This window comes from Pseudocercospora fijiensis, assembly GCF_000340215.1.
Source record: "Pseudocercospora fijiensis CIRAD86 unplaced genomic scaffold MYCFIscaffold_10, whole genome shotgun sequence".
In the NCBI taxonomy this organism is placed as follows: Eukaryota; Fungi; Ascomycota; class Dothideomycetes; order Mycosphaerellales; family Mycosphaerellaceae; genus Pseudocercospora; species Pseudocercospora fijiensis.
Genome location: NW_006921541.1, coordinates 365,580 through 380,419, shown reverse-complemented (window position 1 = coordinate 380,419; position 14,840 = coordinate 365,580). Strand labels below are relative to the sequence as shown.

Genomic DNA, 14,840 nt, shown 5'->3' with positions numbered 1-14,840 from the left:
TAATTAAAGACCGCCTTAGTAAGTAGATCGCGCTTATCGGTACTCCCTCTATAAAAGTAGAGGAATACGCGGTTTTATTTCTAAAATACTAGGTTAGGTATTACAGACTGCCTCGTACTATTACTAGCGATAGAGTTACGAATTAGATAAGTACTTTCTAGAGGGAGATATATCGACTACTCGGCGTAAAGTAGAGGTTAAGCTCCGCCTACTACCTACAAACCGACGGGGGTCCGGAGCGCGCAAACTAAGATATATAAGCTTACCTACGGAACTATATTAACTAGATATAGTCCGATTAGAACTAATAGCTTCCTATAGTAGAACTAGCGTTTAACGGGAGACACTAAGCTAGGTTAGGAATAAGCTCTTTCTTCGCGACTTACGGTTACGAATCTACCTCCCTCGTTACGTTAGAAGAGGACCTAGCTATCGATAGACGGCTAACTATAGCGAAACGGGCGGAGGAGTTCGTAGACAAGATTAAGAAGATCTTAGATCTGTACTAAGTACAAATAGCGGAAGCCGTATAGAAATAAGAGGATAGCGCGAACAAGACTAGAACTCTAGCGCCGGTATATCGTATCGGAGACAAGGTCTAGCTCGACCTAAGGAATTACTAGACCGGTAGACTAAAGAAGAGCCTCGACTCGAAGTACGCTAAGTATACGGTAGAAGAGGTATTATCGCCTATCTTAGTATAACTCTCGGGGATACCTAGCAATATTTATCTAGTATACTATACCGACCTTCTAAGACTTACGAGCCGGGACCCCCTTCTAGGGTAGGTAACCGACGACGAATAGCCGGACCCTATCTTATTCGAGACGTATAAAGAGTAGTAGGTCGAAGAAATCCTATATATCTAGAAAAAGAAGCAAGGCCGAGGGCGAGAAGCACTCGCAAAATAGAGCGGGTACTATAAACCTACGTAGGAACCCCTAGACTATATCGCGGATGCCTCCGCGCTAGACGACTTCGAAGCGAAATATAGACAAATCGAGGAGAACGACGGGCCTCTAGGAGATTAGAAGAAGAGAGGAAAACGGAAGAAATAATACGGCAACCTAGAGTTTTTTTTTTCCGCGGAGTAACGGGTTTATAGATTCTAGGGACTTTTACTAACTTCTAGAGTTTAGATTTTCTTACCAACTTATTAGACTTAGGTTTACTAGAATACTAGAGAAGAGAAACATAATTTAGAATTAAGAAGAATTTTATTTAGGTATTTATAAGTAAGTGTCGGGTCTCTGCCCGAAATTAGAAGGTTACCTTAGGACTATAACAAAAATAATAATAATATATCCGAAACTACCTAGAGCCTACTAGAAAACCTACGGAAACCTTTACTCCTCTAGCGGACCTAGACGATTATTACTAAGGCGGAGGGTAGTCGGAACGCTACTAAAAAAGAGAGGTTAGCGAGAGAAAGTCGAAGGGTAGCGAGGAACTTACGTCTAAGTCTATTAAGCTACGATATTAGCGACGGTGTTCGTTACCTCCGAGGCGATAGCGCTAAAACAAACGGTTAGCGAGGGTTTTATCGAGGGAAACGGGGAATCTTACCTAGATAATAACCCCTACGGCTAGAGAGACTTAAGAGCTTTCTATACCTTAAGAACCTTAAGAAGCTCGGAGTGCTTCTCGGCGATATTAGCGCGGGTCGCGCGGGTATAGCTAGCGTAGGCTACGTAGGCCATTTAAGGACTAAATAGTTAGCGAGAGATTCGGTACGGGAATCGCGATAACTTATAGTAGGGCGTAAGCAATTCTCTTACGAGCGCAATTAGCGTAAGCCCTTAAGCTAGCGGGCTTAAGAAAAGTTAGCGGACCCTACGATAAATCGGACGGGAACCTTATAGATTAGTCGGCGTAGTCTTCGCTAGAGTTATAGCAACTAATATAGTAAATTCGACGAGCTGTCTAGAACAAGTTAATTTTATAAAGGGAACTAAGGAGGAAGGGGAGGGACTTGTAGTATTAGTAGTAGTAGTAGTAGTAGAAGTATATATAAAGAAAAGAAGAAGAAGAAGAAGAAGAGGGAAATATTAATACTCCTAGAAAGCGGCGCCGAAGTAAAAGTCGCGAAAGTAAAGGAAAGCGCGATTATAAGTAAAGCGTTTAAAAGCGCAGTTACGGCGCGTTCTAGAAGGCGGTAAACAGGTAAAAGAGCGCGGTTTAGCAGTCGCGAAGAAAGTTATAGTCGTTAAAACCCTAGGTACGGCAACCCCGACCGGAAAGTAGCGGAAACCTCGATCGTAAAAGAGGAAACTACGAGCGCGTTACTTTAGGGAAGCTTAGATAGGTACAGATCTAACGGATAAAGTAATAGCGATAGAAACTATAAAGGGCTCTCTATCCCTACTAAAGAAAGGGAGGAGGACGGGGGTAATATAAAGGGCTACGCCCTAGGTAGAAAGCGCTAGCCTTAGGTATTCGGTATTCGGCCTACGCGACTCTAACCTACTACTTAGCGCTTAGCGCACCGTACAAAACCATTCGGATTTACGTAGATAGACTTAGCTCTTTATCGAACCTATTAAGTCTTATATCTAGTATCTATATACGCGTTGCTTACTTAAAACACTTCTTACTACTCGGATCTATCCTACGACTCTATATATCTCGCTTACTATCGTCCGTATATACGTACGCGTAGTTTAGTATAGTCCTATTATTTATATATTAATATATAACGTATTGTTCTACTATATACGGCCTCTATAGGAGTCCCTAAGATATTACGTTATACGGCTAAATAGGCGGCTAACTAGGCGATCTACTTCGCTAGGGGCCTCTACTACTAAGGCAACTTAAATCCGATATTACTTTATAGTATAGTAGCTAGCTTATAGGACTTGTCGGTACTTTCTAGGTAGCTACTATAATAAGTACTAAGGAGTAAGTAGGAGTAGATCGAGCCTTAATTACGAAATAAGCCTAGTAAAGTAGAAATAGAATAAGGGTAGTAGGAAACGGGAAATAGAAAAGAATCTAGTCTAGATACTAGCTCTTACGGGGATAAATCTAGAAGGAGAAGTTCTATAATAAAATGCAATGCCTATTCATTTGTTCGTTCCTTGTGTCTAGGTCTAGGTCTGTGCCCGCACCTCGAGCTCTCTCACACGCACTTGGATGCGATTCTAATCTATACAAATCCATCCTATTTTTCATCGCTTGTCTCAAACTGACAATAGAAACTCCTCAAACGCCAATCGGCAGGTTCCGAAAGCCACGGAAAATCTTAGGCAACTCCTCCAAAGCAATCTGAGCCGCAACATACTTGAAACTCTTCAGTTCCCCAATCTTACGATCGTGATAGCCTTCCTCGTTGAGCGCCACATGCAAGCAAGCGATGGCGCGGGGCAGGGCTTCGACATCGCGATCGTGGTAGCGAGGGTCGTGGAGGTCGTCGATGTCTTGAGTTTCGTAGACTGCATCGCCAAAACGGATGCGCATGCGAGTGTGCTCCATGACCATTTCGAAGCGCTCGGTCATGGTCTTGGCGAGTTCGCGCAGAGGCTTGCCTTGAGGACCGCTTTGACGACCGAGAATTTGGCCGGAGAAGGCTTCTGTCTCGCTCAGAGGGTGGTGAGGTGTGGGCTCGTATTCGTAGAGGAGGTCGGCGAGACTGTCCTCGAAACTGGAGCGGATGTCGGAAGCTAGAGCAGTGTGTTGGTCCCAGAAGACGTTGACTGCATTCTGCTTCAGGTACGCCAAGAGTCGTGTCGTTAGGTCCTGTGTCTTAGATCGAGGTGCAATTGCGCGATACTGCTGCTGCCTAAAAGCGAAGTGTCAGCATGTGTCTTTCAAGGCGATGCCAAAGATCAGAGTGCTGTCTGTGGCGGAGTTGTGTGTCGTAGGCTGAGATTAATAGCTGCAGTCATGGGGCAGAATATGCAGCCATGAGGCAGAATTATGCAGTCATGAAGCAGAACTATGCAGTCATAAGGAAGGACGACTTACATTGTCCGCAGAAATTGGTTTTCATCGATGTCGCGGTAGAGGTGACCAAGTGTCTTTTCAGACGGGTAGTACCGATATGATCGACGCTCGGAGTCAAGACCTTCAAAGGCATCATCGTCTACCTCTTCCTCCTTTTCTAGATCGGCCAAGCCTTCGCTAGACACAACGACCCGTGGGGTGGGAGACATAAAATCGGGTCGAAATATGTGTTTGTCATTTCTGGGGATTTGCGTGTGTTTGACAGAGATGCCAGTCTTGGAATAGTCCACGGCTGTAGATGCCAGACCAGCTAGCGTGAGGCAGTCCGGGTCAAGTGAGCCAGCCTCTCGCTGATCTGCCAGCTGCTTGTGGGTCGTACAGATCATGCCCAGCAAGTCGGTTTCCTGTAAAGAGTATTAGTCTGACCGTGCTTCATTGACAAGTTGATTGCTCACCATGAATGTGACGAAAAAATCGGACATGTCTTTGATCGTCACTTCGCGATCTAGGACCAATGGGCTGACACGCGGATAGTCTGCAGCGGTATAGGTAGTCCTCGGAACCATGCCTTCGTGCCAGATGATATTGTAGATATCGCCGTCAAGGTCCCCTCCGCTCAGCTTGCTGGGCAAGTCACGATCTCCCCACTTACTGAACACCACCACATTGGACAGCCTCCGCAGTAGGGAGTTCGGAGGCACATCGACAGCATCAACCACTTGTATGTCACCAGGATGCATTGCCGGCGATCGTGTGATGACCACTTTATCCTTGATGAGAATGTGCTTGCCACCCTCAGGAGCCTTTTCGGTGATGACAAAGATCTGGCCCTCCTTCAGATAGCCTGTCTCGTCCATGATGCCGTATAGCGTTACGCCCGCTTCGACGGGGATGCGTGCACGATACTTGATGTCGCGAAGCTGCGTCACAACCGCCATCTCCACGATCGAATACAGGAAGTGGTCCTCGTGATAGTCGAAGCCGATCTGGGCCAGATCTCTTATAAGCCGAGGCATGCCTGTCGCTCTTGCAATACCTGAGTCCTCTAAGAGCTTGGCCGAATTCACTGAGAGGGCAGTCATCTGGCGAAGATGCTTCATGGCGGAACGCTGGAGGTCGAGGAACACGCTCATCGGAATGCCCAAGTCTTCAAAAATCTTGATAAACTGCTGGTTCAGCACCATAGGCAGCGGCTTGAAGCCAGCGCCGCAGATCTCCAGCACCCAAGAAGTCTCAGTGTCGTATTTGCGCATATTCGCGCGCAGCATGAGCGCCTTGCCTGGGAGGCGAGGATCTAAGGATACCTAAGAGCAAGACACAAGGTTAGCATGTTTCAGTGAACGCATTGCAATCATGCTTGGTATTCGTAATTCGACTCAAGTTATGTCGTGATTATACTCACCATACCCTTGGCTCCTTGGAAGCGGATTTGGAGGACTGTTGGCTTCAGCATCTTCTTAGTTCCGTACCTACGCCAAACTTCGCGCAAAAGCGCTTCAGAAATAGTGCCCACGCCGTCGGAGAAGTCCCTCCCGTTGCGCTCAATGACTTGAAGGTCGAATACTTGGTCTGGCTCGAGATGAACGGTGGCGTTGGTATCGGTGAAGTTCTGACCTATCCTAGCAGCGCATTTCGCAGGGGTACGAATACTGCTGAAGTCACCAAGACCTTTGAGTACCTTCTCGGCGAAGATCAGTCGACCGTTGCGATTGACAAATGGAGCCATGAACCAGCAAGATTGAGAGCGCAGGGAAGAGTGCGAGAAACCAAGGAATGAGAATCCACGACCACAGATGACTATGGATGTATCGAGCACGTTCCTAAAGCGCTCGTGGTAAATGCGGGCGAGATCGGTTCGGGGATCGTAGCGCACTGGTCCACCATGCTCGTCCTGGAAGACCACTCGCACGAAATCGTCAATGTTCTCGGCATATTTGCGGAGCACGCGGTTGGTCGGCTCAGGCTCAGGACCTTCGAGACGTATGCCAGCTGGAGTGACGATGACTTTGTGAATCAAGTTGATGTGCACATGACGCTTAGCCAGCTCGAAGGGGTTGTCTGGCGCGTGGTCATCGTAGAGGGCAACGAACTCATGCAATCTCTGCTCAAGAGTGGCGATCGTGAATTCGACTGACTCAACCGTGGGACCAGGGTAAGGGGTGTTTCGACTGAAGCGGCGAAGTCCGGAGAGAGTGGCTTCCAGACCGTACGAGGTGAGGAGCTCAGAGATCTTAGGCAGCAGAGATATGACCTTTTGGGGAGGGAGGAAGCCATTTCTTGCGAGCCTGTCCACCTGGTAGCGCAGTTTGAATGGCTTTGCACCGAAGCGATTCGTGTCGCTGAGCTCGTAGTTGAGGCGTGTGAAGGTGTTTTCAATAGGTTCTTGAGGGAACTCGGTCCGAGTCTTGACCGAGAGGACTGAACATGACTTCTTGTGGCGAGATAAAATGCTGTTGATGTTCGACAGCTGCCTATGGTCGCTCACGTGCAGTCGATAGACGAAGCAATTCCCTGCGATCTTCGCATGCTGACTGTTGATGGCGGGAATGCGAGTCTTCTTGGACTGCGGGATTTTGGCAGCATCCTTCGGGCCAAGGCTGAGTGCAAGAATAGAGGCTGCAAGCTTGTTGATCTCGTACATCTTTGGTGGCAGCGCCAATGCAAATGTAATCGAGGGCTCTTCGTAGGTGCCGAGGACGATGTCGATGCAGTCGTTGTATGGCAGATCCAAGCGCAACTGGTCGCCTCCTTCTGGACCAAGAATGGCGATGGCTTGCTTCTGTCCGAAGTGGATGGTACCTTGGCGAGGGTCGGTGAAGTGGGGGAGGAAAAGGAGGTTTGCGTCGCTCCTGAGTTGGGCGTGTTTCGGGTAGTCGAATGAGCCGCATTGGAGGATGTTCACGCGGAATTCGGAGGCCTGACGGTCGTTGGGCCTGGATCGCTGAGTGGCTGCGCCGACCAGACGGGCTCTGGTGCGTTCATTTGCCATATAGCGCAGAGATTGGATTGCCAGATCGGTCGGCTCGCGATTGCTTCTCTCCAGTCGAACAAATTTGCCAGCGTAGCTGATGCGCATGAGGGCCATTTGGTTGTGGGGGGAGGCATTCGGAACGCCATAGCCTGGATATGTGGGTTAGCGGATGCATGTTTTCCACGATGAAGTCGTTGGAGCTGGGTCGATGGCTCTTCGCAGCGATGAGAGACGGTGTACTCACGGCTCAAGAAAACCTGGCCGGCATTCACGTCGAGGATGGTGATGATGGCAAGGCCCTTGTTGGGCAACTTCTCTATGTGGAAGTCGTAGACGCCACAATCATTGAGCGGTCCTGCAAAGAGTCGCTGGAGCTGAGCGTGAAGGATGTGGTGGGGGAGGCGCGAGCAGAAGACGTCCATGGCACTGGCTGTCGATGGCGCCGCGCTGGTGGGGAGCGGCGTCGACTCCGTTGTATGGACAAGTCTGGCTGAGCGCGATGGAGGGCGAGGGCGGGCGGAGTTGAAGCACGAGAATGAGATGGGAAGCACTCAGCGGACCTCCGCCCCGCCCCGCCCCGCCCCGTACCCCACACACAAACGGCCGCCTGTCGCTGTCGTTTGTGTAACGCCAACAAGTCTGGCTTGTGCGCCTACGCTTCTGCCCGATTCAATCAGCCTTCGCTATACGTGGATGCATCTCAACTTCATGCAGCCTCGCATGTCGTTGTCGACGCGCTGCCTGCATGGGGACGGCTTGATGCACACCGCCGCCCTCACAGAATGATTGTGATGACTGAGCATGGCATGTCTGAAAGCGCGTCGAAGCGTGAAGGGAAGCGTGAAGCTTGACCTGACGTGTCGCTTTCACAGCATCCTTGTGCCGCTCGCTTGTCGAGCCAATCGGAACCCCACAGCCGAGACCGCTGCTTCCCTGTTCTTCAGATTCACCATGAACATCTGGCAAGAGCATTCGAGTTCGCCATTCCTGGAGCGGAAAGCATTGTCTACAATATTGTTCTGCGTGTGGAGGTCTGCACACAAAATGGATCCGAGAGTGCAGGACTATCTCGACGATAAACTACAGTCCGCTGCAGATCTCGAATCGCTAGACTCCCTCCTAGCAAATGTCCACGAACAGCAGACCCTCCTCAAGAAACAGGTGTGTAGGATGTATCCATCATGAACACAACGCCTGACACTCGCAGCTCGATGATGCTCGACGAGAACATGCCGAAGCTCAAAACGAAGCACAGCAACACGCACACGAGATCGAGCGCAAAGCCCGCGACTTCGACGCTGAACAGGAGGACATCGATCGAAGACTGCTCATGGTGACCCAGTCCGAAACAAGCGACGATGCGGTGCAAAAGCTCGACGAGAGTATGGAACGCTCGCGGAAGTTGGAAGTTGCGACAGAATATGTCGAGCTGTTGAAAGAGGTGGATGCCTTGAGACAAGAGTCTGAATCGAAACTGGGAAAGGACGACGATGCTGCTTTAATACCATATCAGAGGCTTCAACAGCTCACGGCAAGTCTGAAACCTTTGCAAGATGCTGCCGAAGGTGCTGCCCCGCATCTTCTCCATCACATCAATCGTGTTGTAGAAGGGCTTGGAGAGACGATACGGCGAGCCTTGTCGCAGAACCTCGAGAGGATGCTGCAGAAAGATAAGCTGAATTGGCCAAAAGCTACTGGAATTGTCCCAGCGGCGTTGCAGAAGGACTGGGCGATCAACATTGGCCGACTATTAGATCTGCAGAAGAGAGATCTGGAAGCAGAAGAACAGAACCTTGGCAAAGACCGAAGCACTGACCCATCACCTTTGCTGCCATTTGAAGTCTTGGTAGGATCTTCTCTTCCTCCGTCTCGTCCATCCCAACATCAAGTCAAATACTAATATCACGTTTAGGTGCACCCATTACAACAACGCTTCGACTACCACTTTTCTGGCAACAAGCCAACAAATCGACTCGACAAGCCGGAATACTTCCTCAACCACATCACCGACTTGGTTGCTCAGTACTCAGACTTTGTGCAGGACAACATCCAGCCCATCTTGCTGAAGCATTTCAGAAAATCCCATCTCGCCTTCACTCCTGCATATATTGATGCTACTTCTGCGTTCATCACTGCGCTCCTGCCAATGGTCAGGAAGAAGCTTGATTCCGTGGCGAACCAGGTAGCCTCCCAACCTGCCCTACTCAGCCACCTCGTCCAGGAAGTAATTAGCTTCGACAATGTACTCAAGGACTCGTACTCTTACGCGCCGTCTTCGCCAAGCGTAAACTGGTCAGGACTGTCTTTCTATCTCCTCGACACTCGCGGCTACTTCCCGCAATGGCTTGCTGCCGAGCGTGACTTTGCTCTTTCCCGCTACCAAGCCATTCTCGAAGCTCCCGATGCTGGCGAGATCGATTTCGATGGCACCGCTGCAGACACCACGAAACCAAGCAAGGCTGCTCTCCGCCTGAATGATCTTCTCGAGACCATCACCGAACGCTATCGCGACCTTTCGAGCTACACTCAGCGCATCGACTTTCTGATCGATATTCAGATCAAGATCTTCGACACATACCATCAAAGGCTCCAAGATGCTCTCGATGCATACCTGAGCCTCACATCAACAATTGGCCGAGCGGTGCATACTGGCTTGACCAAGGAAGAACTTGCACAGTTCCAAGGTGTCAAGGGCCTCGATCGGATCTGCCGAATATTTGGTTCCGCCGATTACCTCGAGCGAGCCATGCGAGACTGGAGCGACGATGTCTTCTTCATCGAACTCTGGGCCGAGCTGGACTATCGCCACAAGAACCGTGACAGCGGAGTCGGACCACTCGGCAATTGGCAAGAGATCCAACAAAAGACCAGTTCTGCACTCGGCTCTGAAACCGACGGCGCATTGGAAGGCGCACTGTTTGACGAAACAGCCAACAGCTACCGCCGGCTGCGCACCCGAGCCGAGAAAGTTCTCGTCGACGCGATCAAGTACGATGTGCAGAATGTGCTGAAGCCATTCTCTGCCCTCAATACCTGGGCCTCATTATCCTCCTCCCCCAACAGCGATGCAGTCTCTGCCGAGCTCGACCCTACCCTCAACCTCCTATCAGAATACTTTGCCTTTCTCCGGAAAGCCCTCGGCAAAGCACCCCTCCGCCGAGTCGCAAGAAACATCTGCCACGCTATCGACGATTACCTTTTCCGCTACGTCTTACATGGAAAAAGTCACTTCTCCACCGCAGGTGCAACGCAACTCACCACCGATCTCCGCGCCCTTTGCTCAACCATCGACCGATACGTCGGACCAAATCAATCCCAAATCGGCATGCAAAGACTTCTAGAAGCCGTAACTCTACTTAATCTACCAGTGCGAGGCGAAATTCCTCGTGTACAAGCAAGCAGCTCAGGTGATGATGATGCTTCTGCCTGGGATGACGCTTCCGCCTGGGACGAAGATGAGGAGTCCGGAAGTAAAATGAGTCTTTTCCAAGCCGAACGCCTTGTTTTTATGGATAATGAGAGTGCGAGGCACGCGCTTGAGCAGTTGGGTCTTGAGACGTTGAGTGAGCAGGATGCGAGGGGGGTTTTGCGGCAGAGGGTTGAGATTTCTAGTTAGGGGGATCGTCGAGTGTGAGGGGATGGGAAAGACACGTCGAACATGAGCAGTTGTCGGTACTACCGCAGACAGCATTCCATCTCCGCATCCCGAAACCTCGCAAGAACACGACACGCCGCGAGAGCTGAGGTGTGTGTATGAAGTGCTTCCATCTCACAGATCCCCCCGGCCGCGTGTCGTTCGTGAGATATATAAGCCTTTTGGCACTTCTTTCTACTGAAATAATCAACACTATAGTGACAAATTTCTTACTTACGAACTCTACTCACCTACTACTCGACTTGGCTAGCCGAAGTTATTTATATATATATAAAGCTCTCGGCTTCTATAGGAAGAGGGGAAAGTTTCGGTAGGGTAAATTCGTTAAAGACTGTATATTATAGTTGTGAATTTGGAAGGAGGTGGTTATCTACAGAAATAGAAGAAATAGAAGGGGAAAGTTGGGGCTTTGGAGAAAGTGTAGTACTCGGAGACTTAAATTAATAGTACGAGCGAGGAGTTTGGATTATTTAGGTAGGTAGGTAGCGTGGGGAAGATGAAGCGGACTCGCGCTAAGATAGGGGGGAAGTAGTATAAGGATTTAGGAGGAAAAAAGGTAACTCCCATCGCTCGAAGCTTCGTTCTGTGGCCGTTGAGAATTTTGTTTCATTTTGTATAAAAGCTTTCCCGTCTCTTATTACAAGTATCTCGTCGTGATCATCACCATCTGGTCGTAGAGTAGAGCAGAGTAAAGTAGAGTAGAGAATCTACCCCTCCACCCCACCCTCCCTCACCAAAACATCCCCACCCTGATACCCCAACGCCAAACATCCATCCACATGCCAACTGGCACAATCATCTCCCGAACTCACAATCTCCCAACTCACACGCTCGCCCTGATCATCAGCTGCAATTTTCATCTCTCTCCAATCATGACTTTCGCGACAAATGCCATGCCAGACGATGAGGCGCCGGTGACGGTACCCTTCGGCAATGAGGCGGTCGGGAAGAGTTGATGGGGGAGTGTAGGGGATGTGTGGGTGGGTTCTTGGTTCGACGCGATCGCGTTTGGTGCGGGGGATGGGGAGGAAGATGTTTTTGCATGCAAAAGGGAGGGCGAGGTCTAAGTGTTTGATTTGCTGGCCTGCTTCGCGTACGACGTTGCAGAGGTGGTGGTGAGGGATATTGTTGATGTGGTTCTTGTAACTTGTTTCTTCGGATTCTGCCATATAGCCTCTGATTCCTTGGATGTGGAGTTTGAGGTGTTGGAGCAATCTTAGACCGCGATTGAGTAGCATGCTTAATGCTGCAAGATCCACTGTCTGGTGCAAGGAGGGGCAGTTTGTGATTTCGAGCTTCGTCAGATTCTGCGGGATGATGTTGGAGTCGAAGAGCGACTCCAGCACGCAGGATTCTAGAAGGTGGTTGCAGTTCAAGCTGATGCTTTCCATCTTCTTTATTCCGTAAAGTACGTCAAATGGCTTGGCTACGACATCGAAAAATCTACCTGGATGCGAGAGTTAGCTGGTGGTATAACTTCAATGTCTAACTTGATACTGACCTCGACGAAGTCGATACTGAGCTCTTTGGAGTTTGGAAGCTTCAGCAAGTGTCGTGGGTCGTTTTTCTGGTGAGTGATGATGTGTGTCCGCTTCGATGTGGCGGAGGTCTGGCAACACGCTGCCGCCGAAGCACAGATCCCAAAGATTGATTTTGGTCTCTTGGATCAGATTGATATCTATCTCTTGGCGTCGCCATTCTGCCTCGCTTACGTAGTAGCCGAGATACATTGTAAGACGAACTACATCCGGCAGGGACAAATTCTGGAGCTGCGTGAGCAGAGTGTACCTATGCCGAAAGGGTCAATGTGTTAGCAAGACTTGCGATTCTTCTCGAGCACAGTCGCGAATCTCCGACTTTTCCTCGCGAGAATGATGGATTGGAGGGCACCAGTCCCTAGACACCGATCGATACTTACCACGGACCTTGCAATTGCAGGTGGATCTTCACGCCAGGACTGACCCTCGATATCGCGCCGACCATACGCGCAAGATCAGCTCCGGTGGCATTCCTAGTTTCTGAGCTCTTGAGGGTGATATCGAGGGTCTTGATGCTGCGCTCGCGTAGTTGGTGGTCGGAAAGCTTATGCCAGTTAAGTCGCTGCTTAGCGCTCAGAGAGGAGACGATAGGAGTCTTCATGAGAGTGCGAACTAGAACGACCAGCCTCGGCCAGGCACTGATCGAGGTATGAGCATACAGAGGCTCTTGAACTGCGAGGTAGTGATCTTTGCTCAGACGCGCGAGCGTTGATCTGTCTTTGGGGCTCAGGGAGTCGATGATCTCGAGGTAGAGCTCTCGAGGGAGATGCAGCATTGTGGCCGGCATGTTTCCTGTTTGGTGAAGATCTGGTTGATGAGAGGAATGACGGGCTGAGATATCGCCTACCGTTGGCTGAAGCGGGTTGGTGCCTTGCGAGCTCGAACTCCGAAATGTGAAGCGCCTCGCACTCAGAAGGTTCGCGGGAGTTCAAGAAGCGCTGCTCGAGGCGTTTCAATGCTGGCTGCCTCCTACCACTACATACGTGGCGATGATGGCCTCTGCAGGAATTCGAAGGAGATGTCGATTGTTATGGAAAGGAGAAGGTCGTGAAAGCCATCAAAATTCACTGGCAGATTTGCTGCGCCCAGGGACCTCAGCCAGGCGTATTTTGAGTACCGTATACGTATGCTTGATACCGAGATCTCTACTTCCTTCCAAGTTCTCACACGACGATTACACCGAGCAATCGCGTCTGGAACACGCGCGAGACCTTTTTTCCACATCTCCATCTTGTCATCAGACAAACGATGTTGTTCTCACCGACATGCTTTGGGCGAAGGCGCGCGTCCGCCGCGCGTGTTGCGTCAAGTCCAGGCTGATGCCGTTTGCAATACGCGTATTCTTCCTCTGCTGTATAAGCAGCAAACGCAGCTGATCATAGATCCTCATCTCATCCGCGGTAACGGCTCAGCTCCAACTATGGCCCGATGTATATCCCTGATGAGACGGCCAAAGACATATCCCAAGCATATCATGGCTGCTGGCTACAATTAGAACTAACGAAGGTCCACGACATGAATGTGAAAAGCCAAGACGAGAAGGGATTCATTCATTATCAATGCGCCAGTTTCGAGCTGATGCCGACTCGATTGAATCTCATTCCTGGTCGAGCAACTGGTTATAACCGAGATGGAGTACTGACCACTCGCCTCTCCGGATCGTGTCCTTGGCCGACTAACATTGATCTTCAGATATCCCACAAATGGTGTTGCCCTGTTGGGTGCCATGGGAAACGAGTACGCCAGCGGTCGACATGGGCCTGACTATCGATTCAGACCTTGGCTGCTAGCACTTCGACACTGCAGAACTGGACGTCATTGAGCACTTGATCAACGATGGAAGCGATGAGCGTGTGACTGCGTATCGCACAATGAAGTTCATTGGAGAGTGGTAGTAAGTCATCTACACACGTCTGCATACTATGTAATATGCTCAGTCCGCCTGCTCAAGCCTTTCCCAATCCAGCGAAGTCTGCTCGCATCCGTCTGCGCTACTATGCTCTCGATGGACGGTCTCGAAGCATCAAGCTTGCTATCCGTGGCATTTTCACAGTGAGCCCAATGCTAAGCCTTATGGATGTGTACTTTGCACTCATTCAGCGCGTGCACTCATTATGCCGAGTACGGCTGAGGCCATGCAGCTTTGGTTGTGGAGTGCTCGAAAGCGCACAGTATCTGTAATGGGTGGTCATGGAGAAAGTCAGATGATCCGCGAGACGTCTCCCGTGTCCGACATTGTCATACAAGCCCCATTCGAGCTCCTCGGCATTTCGATCACATTGTTTCTGGGACGGGTTGCTGCTCATCTCGGTCTTGCAATGATGCAGAATGTTGATCTGGGTACCGGTCCATGTCCAGGAAATGCTGCAACTTTCATCTTCTTTCTGAAAGGCCCCCACAGAGATACCCGTCTGCAGGCAGTGCCAAAAGAATAGAATCGAAGTCTGTCGCGTTACGATATCGCTTTTCTCCAGGTCTCACCTGGACACTGATCTTTTCGCCAACCGTCTGCGAGGCACGGTACCATATATACAGCCTTGAGCCTGATAACGAGGAATTTGCGGCAATGCAGAAGAGGCTAGATCTCAATAGCTCTACGAAAAGGTCATATCGTAAGCAGCAATGCGCACGCTCTACGTCCGATGCTCGGGACTAGACTGCTATCTGCGACCTACAGACCTGCATTCGTACTGTATAGCGGTGTCCTCCTTAGCGATGATATTCACGAATG

The 14,840-nt window shown here is 50.1% G+C and overlaps 4 protein-coding genes across 4 annotated transcripts; 1 reads left to right on the top strand and 3 right to left on the bottom strand.

Annotated features, from left to right (window-relative positions):
- Positions 1–3,112: 3,112 nt before the first annotated feature.
- MYCFIDRAFT_60792 (uncharacterized protein) lies at positions 3,113–6,586 on the bottom strand (the record flags this gene model as incomplete). The annotated part of the gene is made up of 4 exons (XM_007933140.1): positions 3,113–3,781; positions 3,967–4,349; positions 4,401–5,249; positions 5,348–6,586. 4 exons carry the CDS (start codon positions 6,584–6,586, stop codon positions 3,205–3,207), a joined length of 3,048 nt encoding a protein of 1,015 aa, XP_007931331.1. The 3' UTR covers positions 3,113–3,204.
- Positions 6,587–6,904: 318 nt separating this feature from the next.
- MYCFIDRAFT_205225 (uncharacterized protein) lies at positions 6,905–7,419 on the bottom strand (the record flags this gene model as incomplete). The annotated part of the gene is made up of 2 exons (XM_007933195.1): positions 7,161–7,419; positions 6,905–7,065 (listed from the first exon to the last, which is right to left on the bottom strand). Coding segments are annotated over exons 1-2 (339 nt in total), but the record flags the coding sequence as incomplete, so codon positions are not given.
- Positions 7,420–7,929: 510 nt separating this feature from the next.
- On the top strand, positions 7,930–10,779 carry MYCFIDRAFT_89066 (uncharacterized protein). The gene is made up of 3 exons (XM_007933194.1): positions 7,930–8,077; positions 8,124–8,762; positions 8,829–10,779. The coding sequence occupies exons 1-3, from the start codon at positions 7,961–7,963 to the stop codon at positions 10,530–10,532; spliced, it is 2,460 nt and encodes an 819-aa protein (XP_007931385.1). The 5' UTR covers positions 7,930–7,960; the 3' UTR covers positions 10,533–10,779.
- Positions 10,780–11,278: 499 nt separating this feature from the next.
- On the bottom strand, positions 11,279–13,585 carry MYCFIDRAFT_179081 (uncharacterized protein; the record flags this gene model as incomplete). The annotated part of the gene is made up of 9 exons (XM_007933193.1): positions 11,279–12,018; positions 12,073–12,359; positions 12,392–12,433; positions 12,462–12,496; positions 12,522–12,987; positions 13,019–13,067; positions 13,093–13,339; positions 13,371–13,499; positions 13,529–13,585. The coding sequence occupies 9 exons, from the start codon at positions 13,583–13,585 to the stop codon at positions 11,279–11,281; spliced, it is 2,052 nt and encodes a 683-aa protein (XP_007931384.1).
- Between the last annotated feature and the right edge of the window lie 1,255 nt (positions 13,586–14,840).

Excerpts from the sequence above, each read along its gene's own strand:
- MYCFIDRAFT_89066 (XM_007933194.1), top strand. The coding sequence starts at position 7,961 with ATGGATCCGAGAGTGCAGGACTATCTCGACGATAAACTACAGTCCGCT. Across the intron at positions 8,078-8,123 it reads AGACCCTCCTCAAGAAACAG|CTCGATGATGCTCGACGAGA; the intron begins GTGTGTAGGATG and ends TGACACTCGCAG. Across the intron at positions 8,763-8,828 it reads TGCTGCCATTTGAAGTCTTG|GTGCACCCATTACAACAACG; the intron begins GTAGGATCTTCT and ends TATCACGTTTAG.